Consider the following 15,881-nt stretch of genomic DNA (forward strand, 5'->3'; position numbering starts at 1 on the left):
GCACTCTAATGATGAATAACAAGATCAGCCTATTAGTATCTGTAGTCAGTGTACTTGTTGAACCGGCACTGATTATGAAGTGGCATCTCGCTTATTAGCATTTGTTAGGATAGCTTGCAGCAGACCGCTCCAGTAACATCAGCACTATCCGAGTACAGAGGCAGCCCTCAAATACTCACTGAAGACAGAGTATTCATCATTATCGATTCGGTCAGGAGTGCTGCAGGGGCTGAAATCTGACTGCTAATAAACAACATAGCTGGTCCCATGCCACAGATTTGTTATTACCAACACAAGAAAGAAAGCTTGTGTGCATGAAATTAAAGGAATCGTGAGTAAGAGGGAGAGAGAGAACAAGTGTTGAAACACTTGTGTGGAAGTCCGCCCACAGTGCAATCTGTCCTTCCTCAGAGACAGTGAACGAAAGACCGAGCAAGAGAGAGAATGGTGCTTCACTATTTAAAGTTGAAGAGCTTGTGGATTTCACAGAAAGAGACGTCATATACTCATTTTCTAACAGAATAGTGCTGGCGATGGGTGGAGGGATGGCTTTTTGAGAGCTAATTGTGATGTAACTGTCCACAAACAAACAGCACATTAAGGTTTTTGTTTGAGCCGTACTATTTATTTAGAGAATTTATTTTAACTTACGTAATCAAGTAATTTAATGGAAAACTTTTTATGCCAACACAAGCTGGCTTTGGTGTAACAGTCATAAGTTTTTATGTATAACAAATCAAATTCATAGTATTCGGTTATAAGCAATGTAAACATACGCATTTTTATTTGTATTACAGGTATGGTTCTAAGTATATTTATATATGTAAAATGAAAGAAAACAGTGTATTTATGTAATATTTATTGTGTTATAAATATTTAATGTAATGTCAAATTTGTATATAATTTTATGTCCATTTTTATAATAATATGAATTATAAACAAATAGAAACATTTTATTTATGTATTTTCATTTAAAATAATGTTTTGTTTTGTTTTTTAAAGAATAAGAATAAAAAGAAGAAAATTTAAAGTTCAGGAGGGGGGCTTTTTTGAAGAATAAAATTAAAAGCTTAGGGGGGAAAATAATAAATAAATAAAAAATAAATATAAAAAATGACAATAAAAATTGTGTGTGTGTGTGTGTGTGTGTGTGTGTGTGTGTGTGTATATATATATATATATATATATATATATATATAAAATGTTAAAGTTTTTTTGGAAGAATAAAAATAATAAAATTAAAGTTCGGGGAGGCACTTTTTTGAAGAATAATATATATATATATATTTAAAAGAAGTTCAGGGGGAAAAATAAATAAAGAATAAAAAGGAAAAAAATAAGTTCGGCGGCCACTTTTTTAAAGAATAAAATTAAAAGCTCAGAGGGAAAAATAATAAATAAAAATTATATATGTATATATATATTTAAAAGAAATGTTTTTTTTTGGAAGAATAAAAAGAATAAAATCAAATGTTCGGGGGGACACTTTTTGAAGAATAAAATCAGGGAGAAAAATTATAATAAAAAATAAATATATTTCAAATGTTTTTTTTTAGAATAAAAAGAATAAAATTAAAAACTCAGGGGGAAATTAATAAAAAAAAAAAAAAAATATATATATATATATATATATATATATATATGCGCACACACACACTACCAGTCAAAAGTTTTTGAACAGTACGATTTTTAATTTTTCAAAATTAAAAAAAAAAAAAAAAAAAAAAAAAAATATATATATATATATATATATATATATATATATATATATATATGCACACACACACACACACACACACACACACACACACACTACCAGTCAAAAGTTTTTGAACAGTACGATTTTTAATTTTTTCAAAATTTTCAAGAATTGTCTTCTGTTCCAAAATACAGAAAAAACAGTGATATTGTGAAATACTGTTCTTCTGAACTTTCAAAGAAACCTGAAAAAATGATACTCCTCTGTTGTCAACAAAATAATAATAATAAATGTTTTTTGAGCAGCAAATCAGATTATTGAAATGATTTCTGAAGGATCATGTGACTGGAGTAATGATGATAAAAATTAAGCTTTGAAATCACAGGAACAAACGACATTTTAAAATATATATTTAAATAAAAAACAGTTATTTTAAATAGTAAAAATATTTCAAAATATTTGGATCAGATAAATGCGGATTTAATGAGCAGAAGAGACTTCTTTAAAAAACATAATAAATCTTACTGTTCAAAAACTTTTGATTGGTAGTGTGTATGTGCATGTGTATATGTTTTTGTGTATAATTTTTTCTTTCCTGAGCTTTTAATTTTATTCTTCAACTCTCAGTCTCTGCTCATTTAACTCTCTTATCTGTTCCACAACCAGATTATGTAGACCAGATTATGTCATCTGAGCTACAGTCAGTATTGTTTGATGAATCCAAAATGACTAGATGGGACAGTACATCTGTTGAAAGATTTGACCTCCGTTAATCTTGCTTTAATCTGCTGAGAGATTTGACTAGCTTTAAACCATGCAACATATTTAAAAAAGAAATACGAAAAAGCTTTTAAGCAGTCTTTTGCATGCTTCTATTAATGTGCCCATACAGTATAAAAAACCCCAAACCTTTGCCGCCCACTGTAAACTTTCCAGGCTCCCCTCATAACCCAGCCAAAGTCTAAGTACACTGTTGGCATGGCGACAGATGTGGCCAAGGCGGGAAAAGAATCTCCCCTCCTCTCCCTTCGGCTCTTTTCCCAAAAGAAAACGTCCACCATTTTCTGCCTTTCCACAGTAATCTGCAGAGGTGCATGTAGAGCCACTCCAATACTGCAGCTAAATGTCTGTATTATTAAATGTTGATTTGCATAATAAACTAACTATCCGTCATTTCATTTTCATTTAAGGTAGTCACTAGTCTGATTTCACTCAAGGGTGCTTTTTGCGTGGTTATACAGACCACAAGCTTTCCGAACATTAGTCTTAGTTCCTTCTAGGGCGTACAGCCTCTCTGAGAAATGCTGAATAGGTGTTGGTGCTAAAGATGACGTCATTGTTTGTTTGAAAGAGTTTAGCCACCGGGGTTGAGAGTATGCACTGCTGTCATTGCTCTAGTACCATCATTACATCATGACAGATGGTGGCATCTGACTATTGTGCTTAAACCACACAGATGTTTCTATCATATGAACTTGTGACAAGCCTAATATTAATATGCAGGTTTTTTAAGGATATTGCATAGACTAAGACGAACTGGTATAACCATAAAATGTAGCTGCAAGCAGCAATTACAGGACAGACAGTTTGTCTGATTTTCACCAAAATTGACTCCGTTAATCTTCAGACCATGCTGGCAAAAAATTCTGGAATTCAAGTTGATTAGTCAAATCGTTCTCAAATAACGCATTTGACAAAGCATGCAAAAATGGATGTGAGGTTATATCTCCGCAACCATTTGCTGTATTAAAACCAAACTTGGTGTCTGTTAATACAACCAAGACCTGAGGCTACCTGCAGTGTTTCGGCACAGTGCCACCTAGTGGTCAGAAGATATGAAAAATAGCAATTTTTGCTTATAACTTCTGAGTTGTTTGGCCAAAAATCACAAAACTGGCCTTTTAGATTCAGAGGAGCATGCCGAGTCAAACCATACCCAATTTTTCCATGCCTACCATGCACTATGCCATGACAGAACTCAAAAAGTTTGCGGGCAGTTCCACCTTGTGTGGCAGAAAGTTATAAAGACTTGATTGTATTAGCCTATTGTAATGAAAGTGATCTCAAAATATTCCTTGAGCCTTGCCAATAACTTACATACAGTTATGCCATAGTTGGCCAAATGTCCTGTCCGCCATTTTGATTTATGTCGAAAAGCTACTTTTTCAAACTCCTCCATGATTGTTTGTCCGATTTTTACCAAAAAAAATCGAGTCAGATCATTTTCAGACTGTGCTGATACAGTTACAGATTTTGTGTCAACAGATGAAACAGTTTTTGTATAGCAATGCAACAAATTTGAGACATAATGCCCTCTGAGGCTTTATCTTTGCAAAGCTTTGACATATTGACACCAAACTTTATGTGTGTGTCATTGTCACCTCACACCACATCGATTTGTTAACAGTGCCACCTATTGGTCAAAAGTGATAACCCATTAAATCATATTACTAATGGTTGTTTTTATGGTTTTTCACCTATTATGACTAAAATAATGGTACAATGGCTTCAGTTACTCATTGCTCCAGTTGCTCTGATGCTTGCTGCCTTGATTGCAGAGTGATTGGCCCCTAAACTGCTGCTTGCAGCTATATTTGTTATTTTACACATCATAGCTGAAAAATAATGATTATGGTTTAATAAAATGCATTCTCAAGCTAAAACGATATAAATATGTAGCCTAGTGAAATGCCTTTAGAAAGGTTAGTTCTACAGTTTAATTTGACATTACGCTTGTGCTTCAGGTGGTTTACTATTTAATTGTATTTTGTTGCTAAATATAAAAAAGTGAAGAAAGACGTTTGCTTCTTGAATAAAATAGGACGCATTTTGTCCTGTTTTTAGAAATATTTACAACATGGCATCAGTTATTCATTAAGCTAAGAAACAAAATGCCACTTATTTTAATTGAATCATATAAAATTATTATATCTTCTTATCTAAGAGGTTTGGGACAGTCATCTTTCGCTTCCTGAACGAGTCAACACGGCGTTTAACTGAAGGGGAGGAGAGAAAGAGAGAGAGTGAGTGAGAGAGAGGAGAGCTTATTTCCCTCAAAGTTACCGCGCCGCGCTGTTCTGTAAATGTCTCCTGCCTTTTAAAAACGCTGCTATTAGACAAACACGGGGCCAAAAGGGAACTTTTATCTTAATTTATGGGATATACATATGGTTTTGCTGTAAGAGGATTCGTTTTTCGTTGTACTAAAGACGAATAGAATATCGCAATGTCTCGAGTAGCGGATTTGTCGAAACTTCGCCAGGAGAGGATGAGAGAGATCAGTCAGCGGGTAAGTGCAACTACGCGACGCTCAAGTATTCGCGTTTTAACCAGATTATCGTGTGAATTAAAACTATTTAGACGTTCTGTTTGAATTTTCTACTGGGCATGGTTCATAAGGGATTTGAGCGCTTATAGGGGCTGTAATATTGACTACAAAAACATTTGGTTATGAGAAGTCAGTTCAGTTCCTTTCAGTTCAACTTTATTTGTATTTTGATAAAACATATTGTTCAAAAGCAATTAACCTACTTCAGAAAAGCACTGAGAGTGTGTTTTACGACTATAAAAATCCATCAGCTATTAACCTAGAGGTTGTATATCAATGTCGGCAAGGAAATATGATGTCATTTTTGGTAGGATGCAAAGGCAGCACAGAAACTGCTGCTAAGCAGCATATACAGCAAGAAGATGCGTTCATACAGTAATAACAATTTCTGAAATAACTTATGGAATGAGTGTTTTATATATAACATGAATATAGAAACAAATATAAAATTATAACTTAGTAGTTATGAAAAATGTCATGACAACAAAGTTTAAGATGCTGCAGTTTTATTTGCACAGAAGCCAAGCAGCGTCAGATCTGCTTCTGGTACCAGAAGTTAAGGTGTGTTATTACAGCTTTTATGTGGTATTTCATCTTTTCAAGCCTGCTCAGAGCAGCATTAACTCTGGAATGTAAAGACACCTCGAGTAAGTGATTGTATGTTTGCTTTTGGCACTGAATGTGCACCTTTTTTGTCCAATTATTAGCTTCAGTGTGAGTTTGAGTTGTGTAGGTGTTACTGAGTGGGAATGTTGAACAACAGACTGTGTGTGTGCGCGCATAGAGAGAAAGAGAGCCAAAAGAGAGGTTGCCATAGAAATAGCACTCAGTTAAAGCATCAATTCCAGGTTCAGGTCCGAAGGCAAGATTTTTTAAACAGTGAGATGTGTTTTTGCTCACACAGACACACACACACACACACACACACACACTATCTCACCACATCTTCTTGTATTAAATGGTAATGTCAAAGGTCAAACAGAGGTCTAACATCAATTTAAGCATGTTTAATGTGACCATAAGCAGTAGACGAGGCCTAGTTTGCTTGTCCTAGTATTTACCTTGAATTTATATAATACAATTTTCACCAAAAATAAAGTTTTTTTTTTTTTTTTTTGGCATCGATGGTTCCATAAAGAACCTTGAACATCTATGGAACCTTTCAAATGCAGAAAAGGTTCTTTAGATTTTTAAAATGTCTTCAAAATGGTTCATTTAAGAACTGTTCACTGAAAGGTTCTTTGGGAACTAAAAATTGTTTCTTCTATGGCATCACTGCAAAAACACCCCTTTGGAGCCTTCATTTTTAAGAGTGTATGCCGATTTGGCCCATTAACAAGCACACCCTGGTTTATTTTTCGTAACTGAACCAAACCTTAAAGTTGACATACAATTTCTGTGACAACAAGCCCCAGTTCTCTGAGTATTTATGTTGGCATTGGCTTTTGAGGGAATCCATATCAGACAACTGCTACTGTCCTGTGTTGTCGTTTGCTTTTATGTAAAAGTGTTTGCGAAGAATGTCAATGTCAACTAATCAGTCATGGTTCCCCATAGGCCAGCTGTATCCAGGCCATCGGGCCACAGCAGGCTGAACTAAATCTGGAGCTAGGGCTATTCGAAGTAGAGCACCGACGTTAAGTCCTGCCAATCTCAGCCCATTTCCTTGACGGGAGATGACACCAAACTTTAGACAAGCTCTCTGAACCCAGACAACAATGTGCTCAGGGCACATAGCGCTCATGGTTTTGTAGAGAAAGTTTGATTCAATGTCAACTTTCAAGTGAGCTACGAGCACAGAGATTGTTTTCGGTTTGCACGCTCGAATAAATTTCATTAGCCTGACATTATTTTTATAAACACAGTCTTGGAAATGTTAGCTGCTCCTAGTTTGTCCCTCTGTAGTTTGTACAGTCATACTCAAGTTTAGTTTGACAAAAAAAAGTGTCACTTTATCTACACTTACCACATGTTTGTTCTCCGATTTAGCATGAACTATTGCGACTTCCCAAATCTGCAAAGATGATCGCACATACACGTACGAAACAATGCAGAAACATCCTGGAAGGTCTGGTTTTGAACAAACTGGGTCAAATTTCGATTTGGTAATTTGATAGCAATATCCTGCAGGTTGTGCACTGCTACAGACACACTAACCGTTTTTTAATATATTTTCTATTGCTTACTTCCAACACATGTCCGTGTTCCTATGGCAACCTTTACTCATGCCTCGTGCAGATTAGAAAGAGGAAGTGCTCTCTCATTATTTCCTGCTTTGCATGTCAACAGAAAGGCCGATTTTCAGAAAAGCGATCCCAAAATGGGATCTGGCGTCCTCAGAGATGAAAAAATTAGAAGTTTTATCTTAAAAATTCAGTTGATGTTTCAAATACATTTTTAGAATTGTTTGTCTAGATGTTTAGCATTCTCTTTCCTTCATTTTATCAAATTTTCTCATCATCAAATCATACATGAAAGAGGAAGATGGTCAGCCTGGGCTGAGCAGAGCTTCTGTGATAATGCTGACTAGAATATTAACCAACACCAGCTGCCGGTCAAACCTTTTATGACCAAGAACAATCCAGAAGTACACACAGCCCAGCATGTTTAATGGGTTAAACAGAGTTTATAGAGTTGCACTGGTAATTGAGCAGAATGGATGCCTGGACTTATCTAATTTACTTAATTTAAAGCTGGAGTGGGTTTTTTGAGCTGTAAATGCCATATAATTACTCTGGAGCCACTGGAAAATGATTTCATGGCAACGCATATTGGCCGATGTGTATGTTCTTGTGGTGCCAGTCCTAAACTCTAGCAAATATCCTGTCGGCGAATGAGCTGTGACGTCAAAGGCAGCAGACAGGAACATATAAAAGGTGAATATTTCATTATATAATGGAGGATGTTTTGCTAGTGACTGCTCAAAATGTAAAACAACTCGGATTGTTTGCTCAAAAAAATTTCTGTTTCTACACTGTACAAATGAGAAAAGATGGCGGGGTGCAAACTAAAACTAAAACTATTGAAAATGATTTTAGGTTACTGAAATAAAGCTGATATGAAATATAAATATTAGATGGAAAAAAAACTAAATTCAATTTTTTTTGGTAACTGAAAATAAGTTTAATAAGTTTAAACTGCTGTACTAAAATTACTAAAACTGAAATAAAATAATTTAAAGCTAAATATGTATAAAACTAATTAAAATACAAAAGCACATAAAATTACTCAAACAAACTAAAAGTAGACTAAACTGACAATATTAAAAATATAATTAAAAATATTGAAAAATACTATAGAAATAATACTAAAATATTACTGGTGTTCATACTGATTTTTACTGTAAATCTGGTTTGAATCAATTTGTATTAAATAAAAATAAAAAATATTTTGGTAACTGAAACCAAAAAATAAGTTTAAGTTGTACTAAAATTGCTAAAACTAAAACTGAAATAAAATAAATTAAAGCTAAATACAAATGGAAAAAAAAACTAACAAAAAATTCCAAAAGCACATAAAATTACTAAAACTTAAATTAAAGTAGACTAAACTGACAATATTAAAAATATAATTCGAAATATTGATAAATACTGCAGAAATAATACTAAAATACTACTGGTGCTCATATTGATTCTTATTTTAAATCTGGGTTAAAACTATTTTTGTTCAGCAGAAATTAAAATGGTTTTGGTAACTGAAAATAAGTAAGTTTAGACTAAAATAAATTTAAGTTGTATCAAATTACTAAAACTGAAAATAAATTAAAGCAAACAGAAATATAAAAAATTTATAAAAAAAGACTAAATCACATACAATGACTAAAACATGAACTAAAAGTGGAATAAACTGACAATATTAAAAAATATAATTCAAAATATTGATAAATACTATAGAAATAATACTAAAATACTACTGGTGCCCATACTGATTTTTACTCTAAATCTGGTTTAAAACAATTTATCTTGTATAAAGCACAATATAAAAAATGACTGTTGAAAATTGTTTGTTTGTTTGAAACTAGTCACTTAAATTCTCCTTATTTTTCCTCTAATCAAAATCCTTTAAACCAAGGGTTTTTAATGTCTTCCCAGTAACATGCAATACCTGCCTCCACTAATTGCCAACCCACATCAGTGCCTATTAGTGTCCCAAAAGACCCTCAGGCTGTGAAAGAGAGGACAAACTTGACCAAAAGCAGAAAAAATAGAAACAAACTTATCAAACTAGGCATGTACATAACAAAGACACACAAATAGATTGCCATTGTTTGCCTAAACCACATGAGTGACTTTTTATAGTGGCTGAAAGGGTTCATTTGTCTTTCCCTTAAAGGCTGATAAGCAAAGATTAGCTTTTCCAGTGAAAATCAGTTCACAGGCATGAATGTGCTGTACATGTTTGCATAATAAAATCTAACAGACCTTTTAGACATTCAATATGGCCATTGTTGGAAGTATGTGTTCTTCCGAAATGGTGTTGCAAGTTCTCTGTTGAGTTGGTCGTTTCCCTGTTCGTGAACTCAGCCTGTACCAGTTCGGCAAATGAAACGGTTGCACAATAGAAACTGAGCTGCAATAGTGTCATCATTGTCTGTTTGTGTGAGTGTCGATTGTTCTTTGAACAGCTCAGTTTGTTTTTTGCTTATTTTTTTATTTTTTTTGTACAATAATACTAGGCTAATTTTACTGTGGTTGAGACGATTTAAATGTATAGATATATAATGATTCTGTGCCTGATTGATTTATTCTGAGTTTTGTGTTTGAATAGAATAAGGAGAAGGAGCGCATGAGGGAGCGGGAGAGAGAAGCCAGAGAGCGAGAGGCACGCTACAGTAATGGCCACCTCTTCAACTCTCTCACCGTGTCTGGAACCACGCTCTGCTCGGCCTGCAACAAGAGCATCACCGCTAAAGAGGCCCTCAGCTGCCCGAGTGAGTCACACAGACACACACACACATATATACATCGCACTTAAACCCAACAAATGCACCAGTAATCGTGTTTTCCAAGTTTATTTAGGCAAATAATGGATTGCAGTTCAATATAACTGTGTGTGGCAGAAGGGGGCATTTATACAAGACCTTTTTTAACTAAAAACTGAAAGCGCTGGCCACTCATTTACATGACAACAGTATTTGGGGGTCTGAAAACTTTTGAAAACGATAATGGTGCACATTTTTGAAAACGATACTGTTATTGTCTTCATGTAAACTACAAAAGCACAAATTTGTGAAACTGGTCACTTCATATGCATGTGTATAATAATGCGTACAGTTGAGAGCAAAAGTTTACATCCTCCTTTCAGAATTGTTTTACCAAAATAAGAGGGATCATACAAAATGCATGTTATTGTTTATTTAGTACCTAAATATGATATTTCACATAAAAGATGTTTGCATGTAGTCCACAAGAGAAAACAATAGTTGACCCCGTTCAAAATTTTACCTCCCCTTGATTCTTAATACTATGTTGTTACCTGAATGATCCACAGTTGTGTCTTTTTGTTTAGTGATATTTGTTCTGAACGGTTAAACTGCCTGCTGTTCTTTAGAAATATTCCTCGTGTCCTACAAATTCTTTGGTTTTTCAGCATTTTTGTGTATTTAAACCCTTTCCAACATTTTTATCCATCTTTTCACACTGAGGACAACTGAGGGACTCGTATGCAACTATTACAGAAGGTTCAAATGCTCACAGATGCTTCAGAAGGAAACACAATGCATTAGAAATGTGAAGATCAGGGTAAATTTAACTTATTTTGCTTTCTAGGAAACATGTGAGTATCTTCTGTAGCCTCTGAAGGGCAGAACTAAATGAAAAAATATGATTTTTAGGCAAAATAAGAAAAATGTACACATCTTCATTCTGCTCTTAATGTATCGTTTTTCCTTCTGGAGCATCAGTGTGCTTTTAAACCTTCTGTAATAGTTGCATATGAGTCCCTCAGTTGTCCTCAGTGTAAAAAGATGGATCTCAGAATCATACATTCATTGTTGGGAAGAGTTTAAAAACACAAAAATGCTGGAAAAACAAAAAAACGTTGTGGGACCTGAAGGATTTTTCTGAAGAACAGCGGACAGTTTCACTGTTCAGGACAAACAAGGGACTCATGAACAACTATCACTAAACAAAAAAATACAGCTGTGGATCATTCAGGTGACAACACAGTATTAAGAACCAAGGGGATGTAAACTTTTTAACGGGGTCATTTTTATAAATTCAACTATGTTTTTCTCTTGTGGACTATTTGTAAACATTTTTATGTGAAATATCTTATTAAGGTCAGTTCTAAATAAACAATAAAATGCATTTTGTATGATCTCTCTTATTTTGGTAAAATAATTAACATTTTGCAGATTCTAAAAGGGGGTGTAAACTTTTGACCTCAACTGTATCTGTTATTATAATTATTATATTTAGCGCACCTCCAATCCAATAAATTGCAATAAGCTTTGTTACTTTTGATACCTTTGATATTTTATTACAATTTTTAAACAATAAATTCCGTTTTGGTGCTGTTTAATGGAGTGACAAATCACTGTAGCACCTTAGTTCAAGAGAATCGGTAGCACGTAGTGCACGTGAACTGATTGCATCTTCTGCTTTAATACCAGTTACAGCACAAAATAAATATGAATGAACATCCAAAGGTATGGAAAAAGAAAAAGTAAAACCGAAATCTGTATCCTATCTCATGCAATTGATCAGTCAGGGTTTCAACTGCGAAAACACGTCAGTATAACAGCTTGTGAACAATATGTCATGTAACGTTACATTTACCTCAGAAAAAAACACATTTGGTGACCATAAACCTTTGCTAAATATATGCACAATATAACACAATCATTATAATTTTAGTTTTTTAATATTTAAATGTTTATATTTCAAAAAAAAAAAATTGGAGTAGAAATATAATTATGTAATTGTGAAGTGATAACTTATATAATTATTATAAAAACTTCATTGTGTAATTTAAATGTTTGTATACAAATCAGTTCAATTTTTACTACCTGTAATGTTGTACCAGCTGACTCTCATGAATATGTCACAGCATTAGTTGAGAGTTGTTGTTTTTTTCCTTGAGAAAATTTGCCTTGTAATGTACCTGATATAGATCCTAATTTATATTGATTTGAATTGAATTGAATTGCAAAACATGAAATTTGTGTCAGTACCCAGCTCTATTTCACGGATTTGTGTTGAGAATCATTTTGAAAGTGTTGTCGTCTGTATGTAAAACAAAGAACAAACTTTTCAGTTTTTACTACAATCATTGTTGTGTAAACATACCCTAAGTAACCAGTCCTCAAGTCTCTGTGAAATTATAGTTTTTGTTACTCCTACAATGCTATTTTATCACCAAAAATAATCGCATACCTCTTCTAATTAAGCTGATGTTTGTTCATCAACACAATGATACAGTTGTGGATGTAAGTTGCCATTCATTTGCTAAGGTGTTTTGGGTGGTTTTAGCATGTTGAAATGTAGTTGCTAGGGTGTTGTTAAGCCTGGTACAAGTCTAAGAAGCCCATTCCCAAGTCTATATGATATTCTGGTTTCTTTCTCTCCTTCAACACAAATATATCATATTTTTTCACTATTTTCATAGTCTGTCTGATGAAATGCTTAGAAAAGTAAAAGCATACCTCTCCCAAACAAACAATGATTATCATTCATGAAATTCTTCTACATGAATGATAAGTATTCAAAGGGATAGTTCACCTACTTTCATCATTATTTTTGATGAAACCTGAGAGTTTTCTGACCCTGCAAAGACAGCAACACTGACAACTGACACATTCAAGGCCCAGAAAGGTAGTAAGGACGTTGTTAAAATAGTCCATTTGACATCAGTGGTTCAACCATAATGTTATGAAGCTATATATTCAGCATTACGGTTGAACCACTGATGTCACATGGACTATTTTAACTGTCAGAAAGCTCTTGGATTTCATCAGAAATATCTTAATTTGAGTTCTGAAAATGAACAAAGGTCTTACATAATAATTAACAATTTTCGTCTTTAGGTGAACTATCCCTTTAACTTTCTGCTGATGTTTAATACTTACGGTTAGAGATCTGAACACACCCTTAGTAAGTATGAGCGGTAGTAATTGTGATTAGACACTGATGATTATAAGTAAACTATATAATAGCATTACCATCCTTGATTAATGTTTGCTTCCATCCTCTGTTGACGAAAACCCTGAGAATAAATGCTCCTGACGAAACCCTAGGAGGAGCTTGTGTGCGATCCTGCCAATCGCATCGCAGAGGCTATAAAAACAGCTACTTACCTCACTCCTTCCGATGAATTTTCCGGCTTTCTTCCCCCATCCCAACTCCCCCGCTTTCTTTCCATGATTGTCTCCAGGACTTTGAGCTTGAGACGAACATAAGCCTCTTTATTACTTACAAGCCACACCTGTCTACCCATATTCCCTTTCACAGTACATCTATGTGTTGTACCCCTGAACCGCTGTCTTGCGTCTTATGTGGTGAAGTGGAGAGTATGTGGAATATTTTTAGTGGCTGGTCTACCGCAGCATGCCAAGATAACACACACACACACACACACACACACACACACACACACACACACACAGCTTGAAGTTAGAGGTCTGGATAGCTTCTTCATGCAGACACAGCCCTGTAATGGCAAGTGTTTTCACACACAAAATCATTTACAGTAAGAATAAACAGAGTGATGAATTTCAAGGGTTTCATTATTTTTATGTTAATTTTTGAGCTTCAGTTCAAAGTGGATGAACTAAATGTGCTTCTTTTCTTGCACATATCATGTTAGTTACAGATAAAGTTACTGTCAATACAACTTAACTTACAATAAACCTGAACGATTCTTTTCAGCACATTTACATATAAATGCTGGCGCACTCTCACACCCTTTCCTGTTTTGGTGTGCTCATCTCTCATTTCTTGTTCTCTGTTTTACTATTGTTTTTAGCTTCTTCCTTATTTTGTCATCGAGATCAGATTTCAAGACCAGACAGTATGAGCCGCTGATGAGCAGCTCTGTGCTCTGCTGCTCTGGTCTGGCTATTGATTGCATTGAGAGCCTGTGTGGGTGTTGGAACATGTAGTTTATGCCTCTGTACACAGCAAGAGAGAGCAAAGGGCGTTGGAGCTGAACACCTTTGAGTGGGATCAGATTTACACTAGATACGTGCTGTCATGTTTCATAGATGTAAAAGGTAAAGGAATAAGGATGTGAGAAACTACATATTTTGAAAATAACTTTGTGTGTTACCTGAATCACTTGCAGACTAATCGTTTTAAGGAAGGGCTGGATAAAGGGCTGGTTTCACCTCAAGCAGATGTATGTGTTAGGGGGCGTTTACATCAGAAAGGTTATTGCGATCAAAAACAGCTGGTCAAAGCGCAGCGGAGTGGAACAGAACACAGGAGTCACTGTGTTTTTAAAATATTTTTAGCTCGATACACCCTCTTAAAAACAAAACTCTGCTAAAGTGAGTCACAGTGCAACTGCAAAAGACATCTGTATGCATGATAAAGCTGTAGCGGTGGAGCATGAATTTCATATTATGAAACTGTCTATCAGCTATGTGTATGTAATCTAATAATATATATATAGGCCATTCTACCAAATTGGTTCAAAGTAAGAGTTGGACATGTATGTATGCAAATAGTTTAATATCCAAGGTACAGATTTCTAGTAATTCTGCAGCTAATTTTCGTATTGTATTTTCAGAAGGTTTTGGAATATTTATCCTTTCCTCAAATATGTCACTATTGAAACACAATGATGTATCATTTAATAAGAACAGTTATATTTACCTATTAAGATTTTTCTTATATCATCCTTGTAAATATATTTTTTTTCTATTTTATTAAAAGGTTTTCCAAGGCAAATTAAATACAATTACAATTTTAACAACATTTCAAGTGTGATTTATGAGATTTGATACACATTACATAGATTGAATACACATTGAATCAAACACTATCATAACATCTTGGCTGATAATTCAGTATACTTTATTTTTGACCAAACATCCCATGTTTCAGTCATGACAGCACATTTTCACTTTGGTAGCAACCACATCACACTACAGAATTTTTAACATAAAGTTTCATAATTTACAAAAACAAATCTAATTTATGTTAATTAAAAAAAAAAAAAAAAAAAAAATATATATATATATATATATATATATATATATATATATATATACATATTTTTTAAACAACAATGGAATAAAATACAATTAAAATTTAATTGTAATTTAAATATATTTTTTCAGCAATGATTTATTCAATTGAGCAAAAGTGATAGACATTTAAAATGTGACATTCTTTCTATTTCAAACTAATGCTGTTTTTCCTATTCATCGAAAATTCTAAAACATCTTATAATTACAGGAAATGTTCATTTAGCACTGAATCAGCATATTAGAATGATTTCTGGAGGATCATGTGACATTGAAGACTGGATTAGTGGCTGCTGGAAACTCTTTGGATCAAAGGAATAAATTACATTTTATAATATATTAAAATAGAAAACTGTTCTTTTAAAATGTAAAAAATATTTCATAATATTACTGTTTTACTGTATTTTTAATAAAAAAAAATTGCTGCCTTGGGGAGTATAAGAGTTAAAAATCTTACCAACCCCCTAATTTTGAAAGATGAATATAGCTAAGTGAAATATTGGTAACACTTTACAATGAGGTTCATTAGTTAACATTACTTAACCACTTTGTTAACATGAACGAAGAATGAACAATACTTCTACAGCATTTATTAACCTTAGTTCATTTCAATTTCAACAGTTACTTACATTAGTTAATGAGCTCTGAATTAACATGAACTAACA

The 15,881-nt window shown here is 33.8% G+C and overlaps 1 protein-coding gene across 3 annotated transcripts in view; it reads left to right on the forward strand.

The window, feature by feature from the left end:
• The window catches only part of arhgef2a (Rho guanine nucleotide exchange factor (GEF) 2a), a 69,904-nt gene that overhangs the window by 28,118 nt on the left and 25,905 nt on the right, over positions 1-15,881 (forward strand). For 2 of the 3 annotated variants that reach the window (XM_073821978.1, XM_073821977.1), the window contains exon 8: positions 9,795-9,957. In XM_073821978.1, coding sequence (XP_073678079.1) covers positions 9,795-9,957 — 163 coding nt within the window. Of the gene's footprint in view, positions 1-4,753; positions 4,989-9,794; positions 9,958-15,881 lie in introns of those variants that run through there. The other variant, XM_073821979.1, reaches the window with a different exon arrangement.

The sequence above is a fragment of the Garra rufa genome, chromosome 17 (assembly GCF_049309525.1).
Source record: "Garra rufa chromosome 17, GarRuf1.0, whole genome shotgun sequence".
NCBI classification, from domain to species: domain Eukaryota; kingdom Metazoa; phylum Chordata; class Actinopteri; order Cypriniformes; family Cyprinidae; genus Garra; species Garra rufa.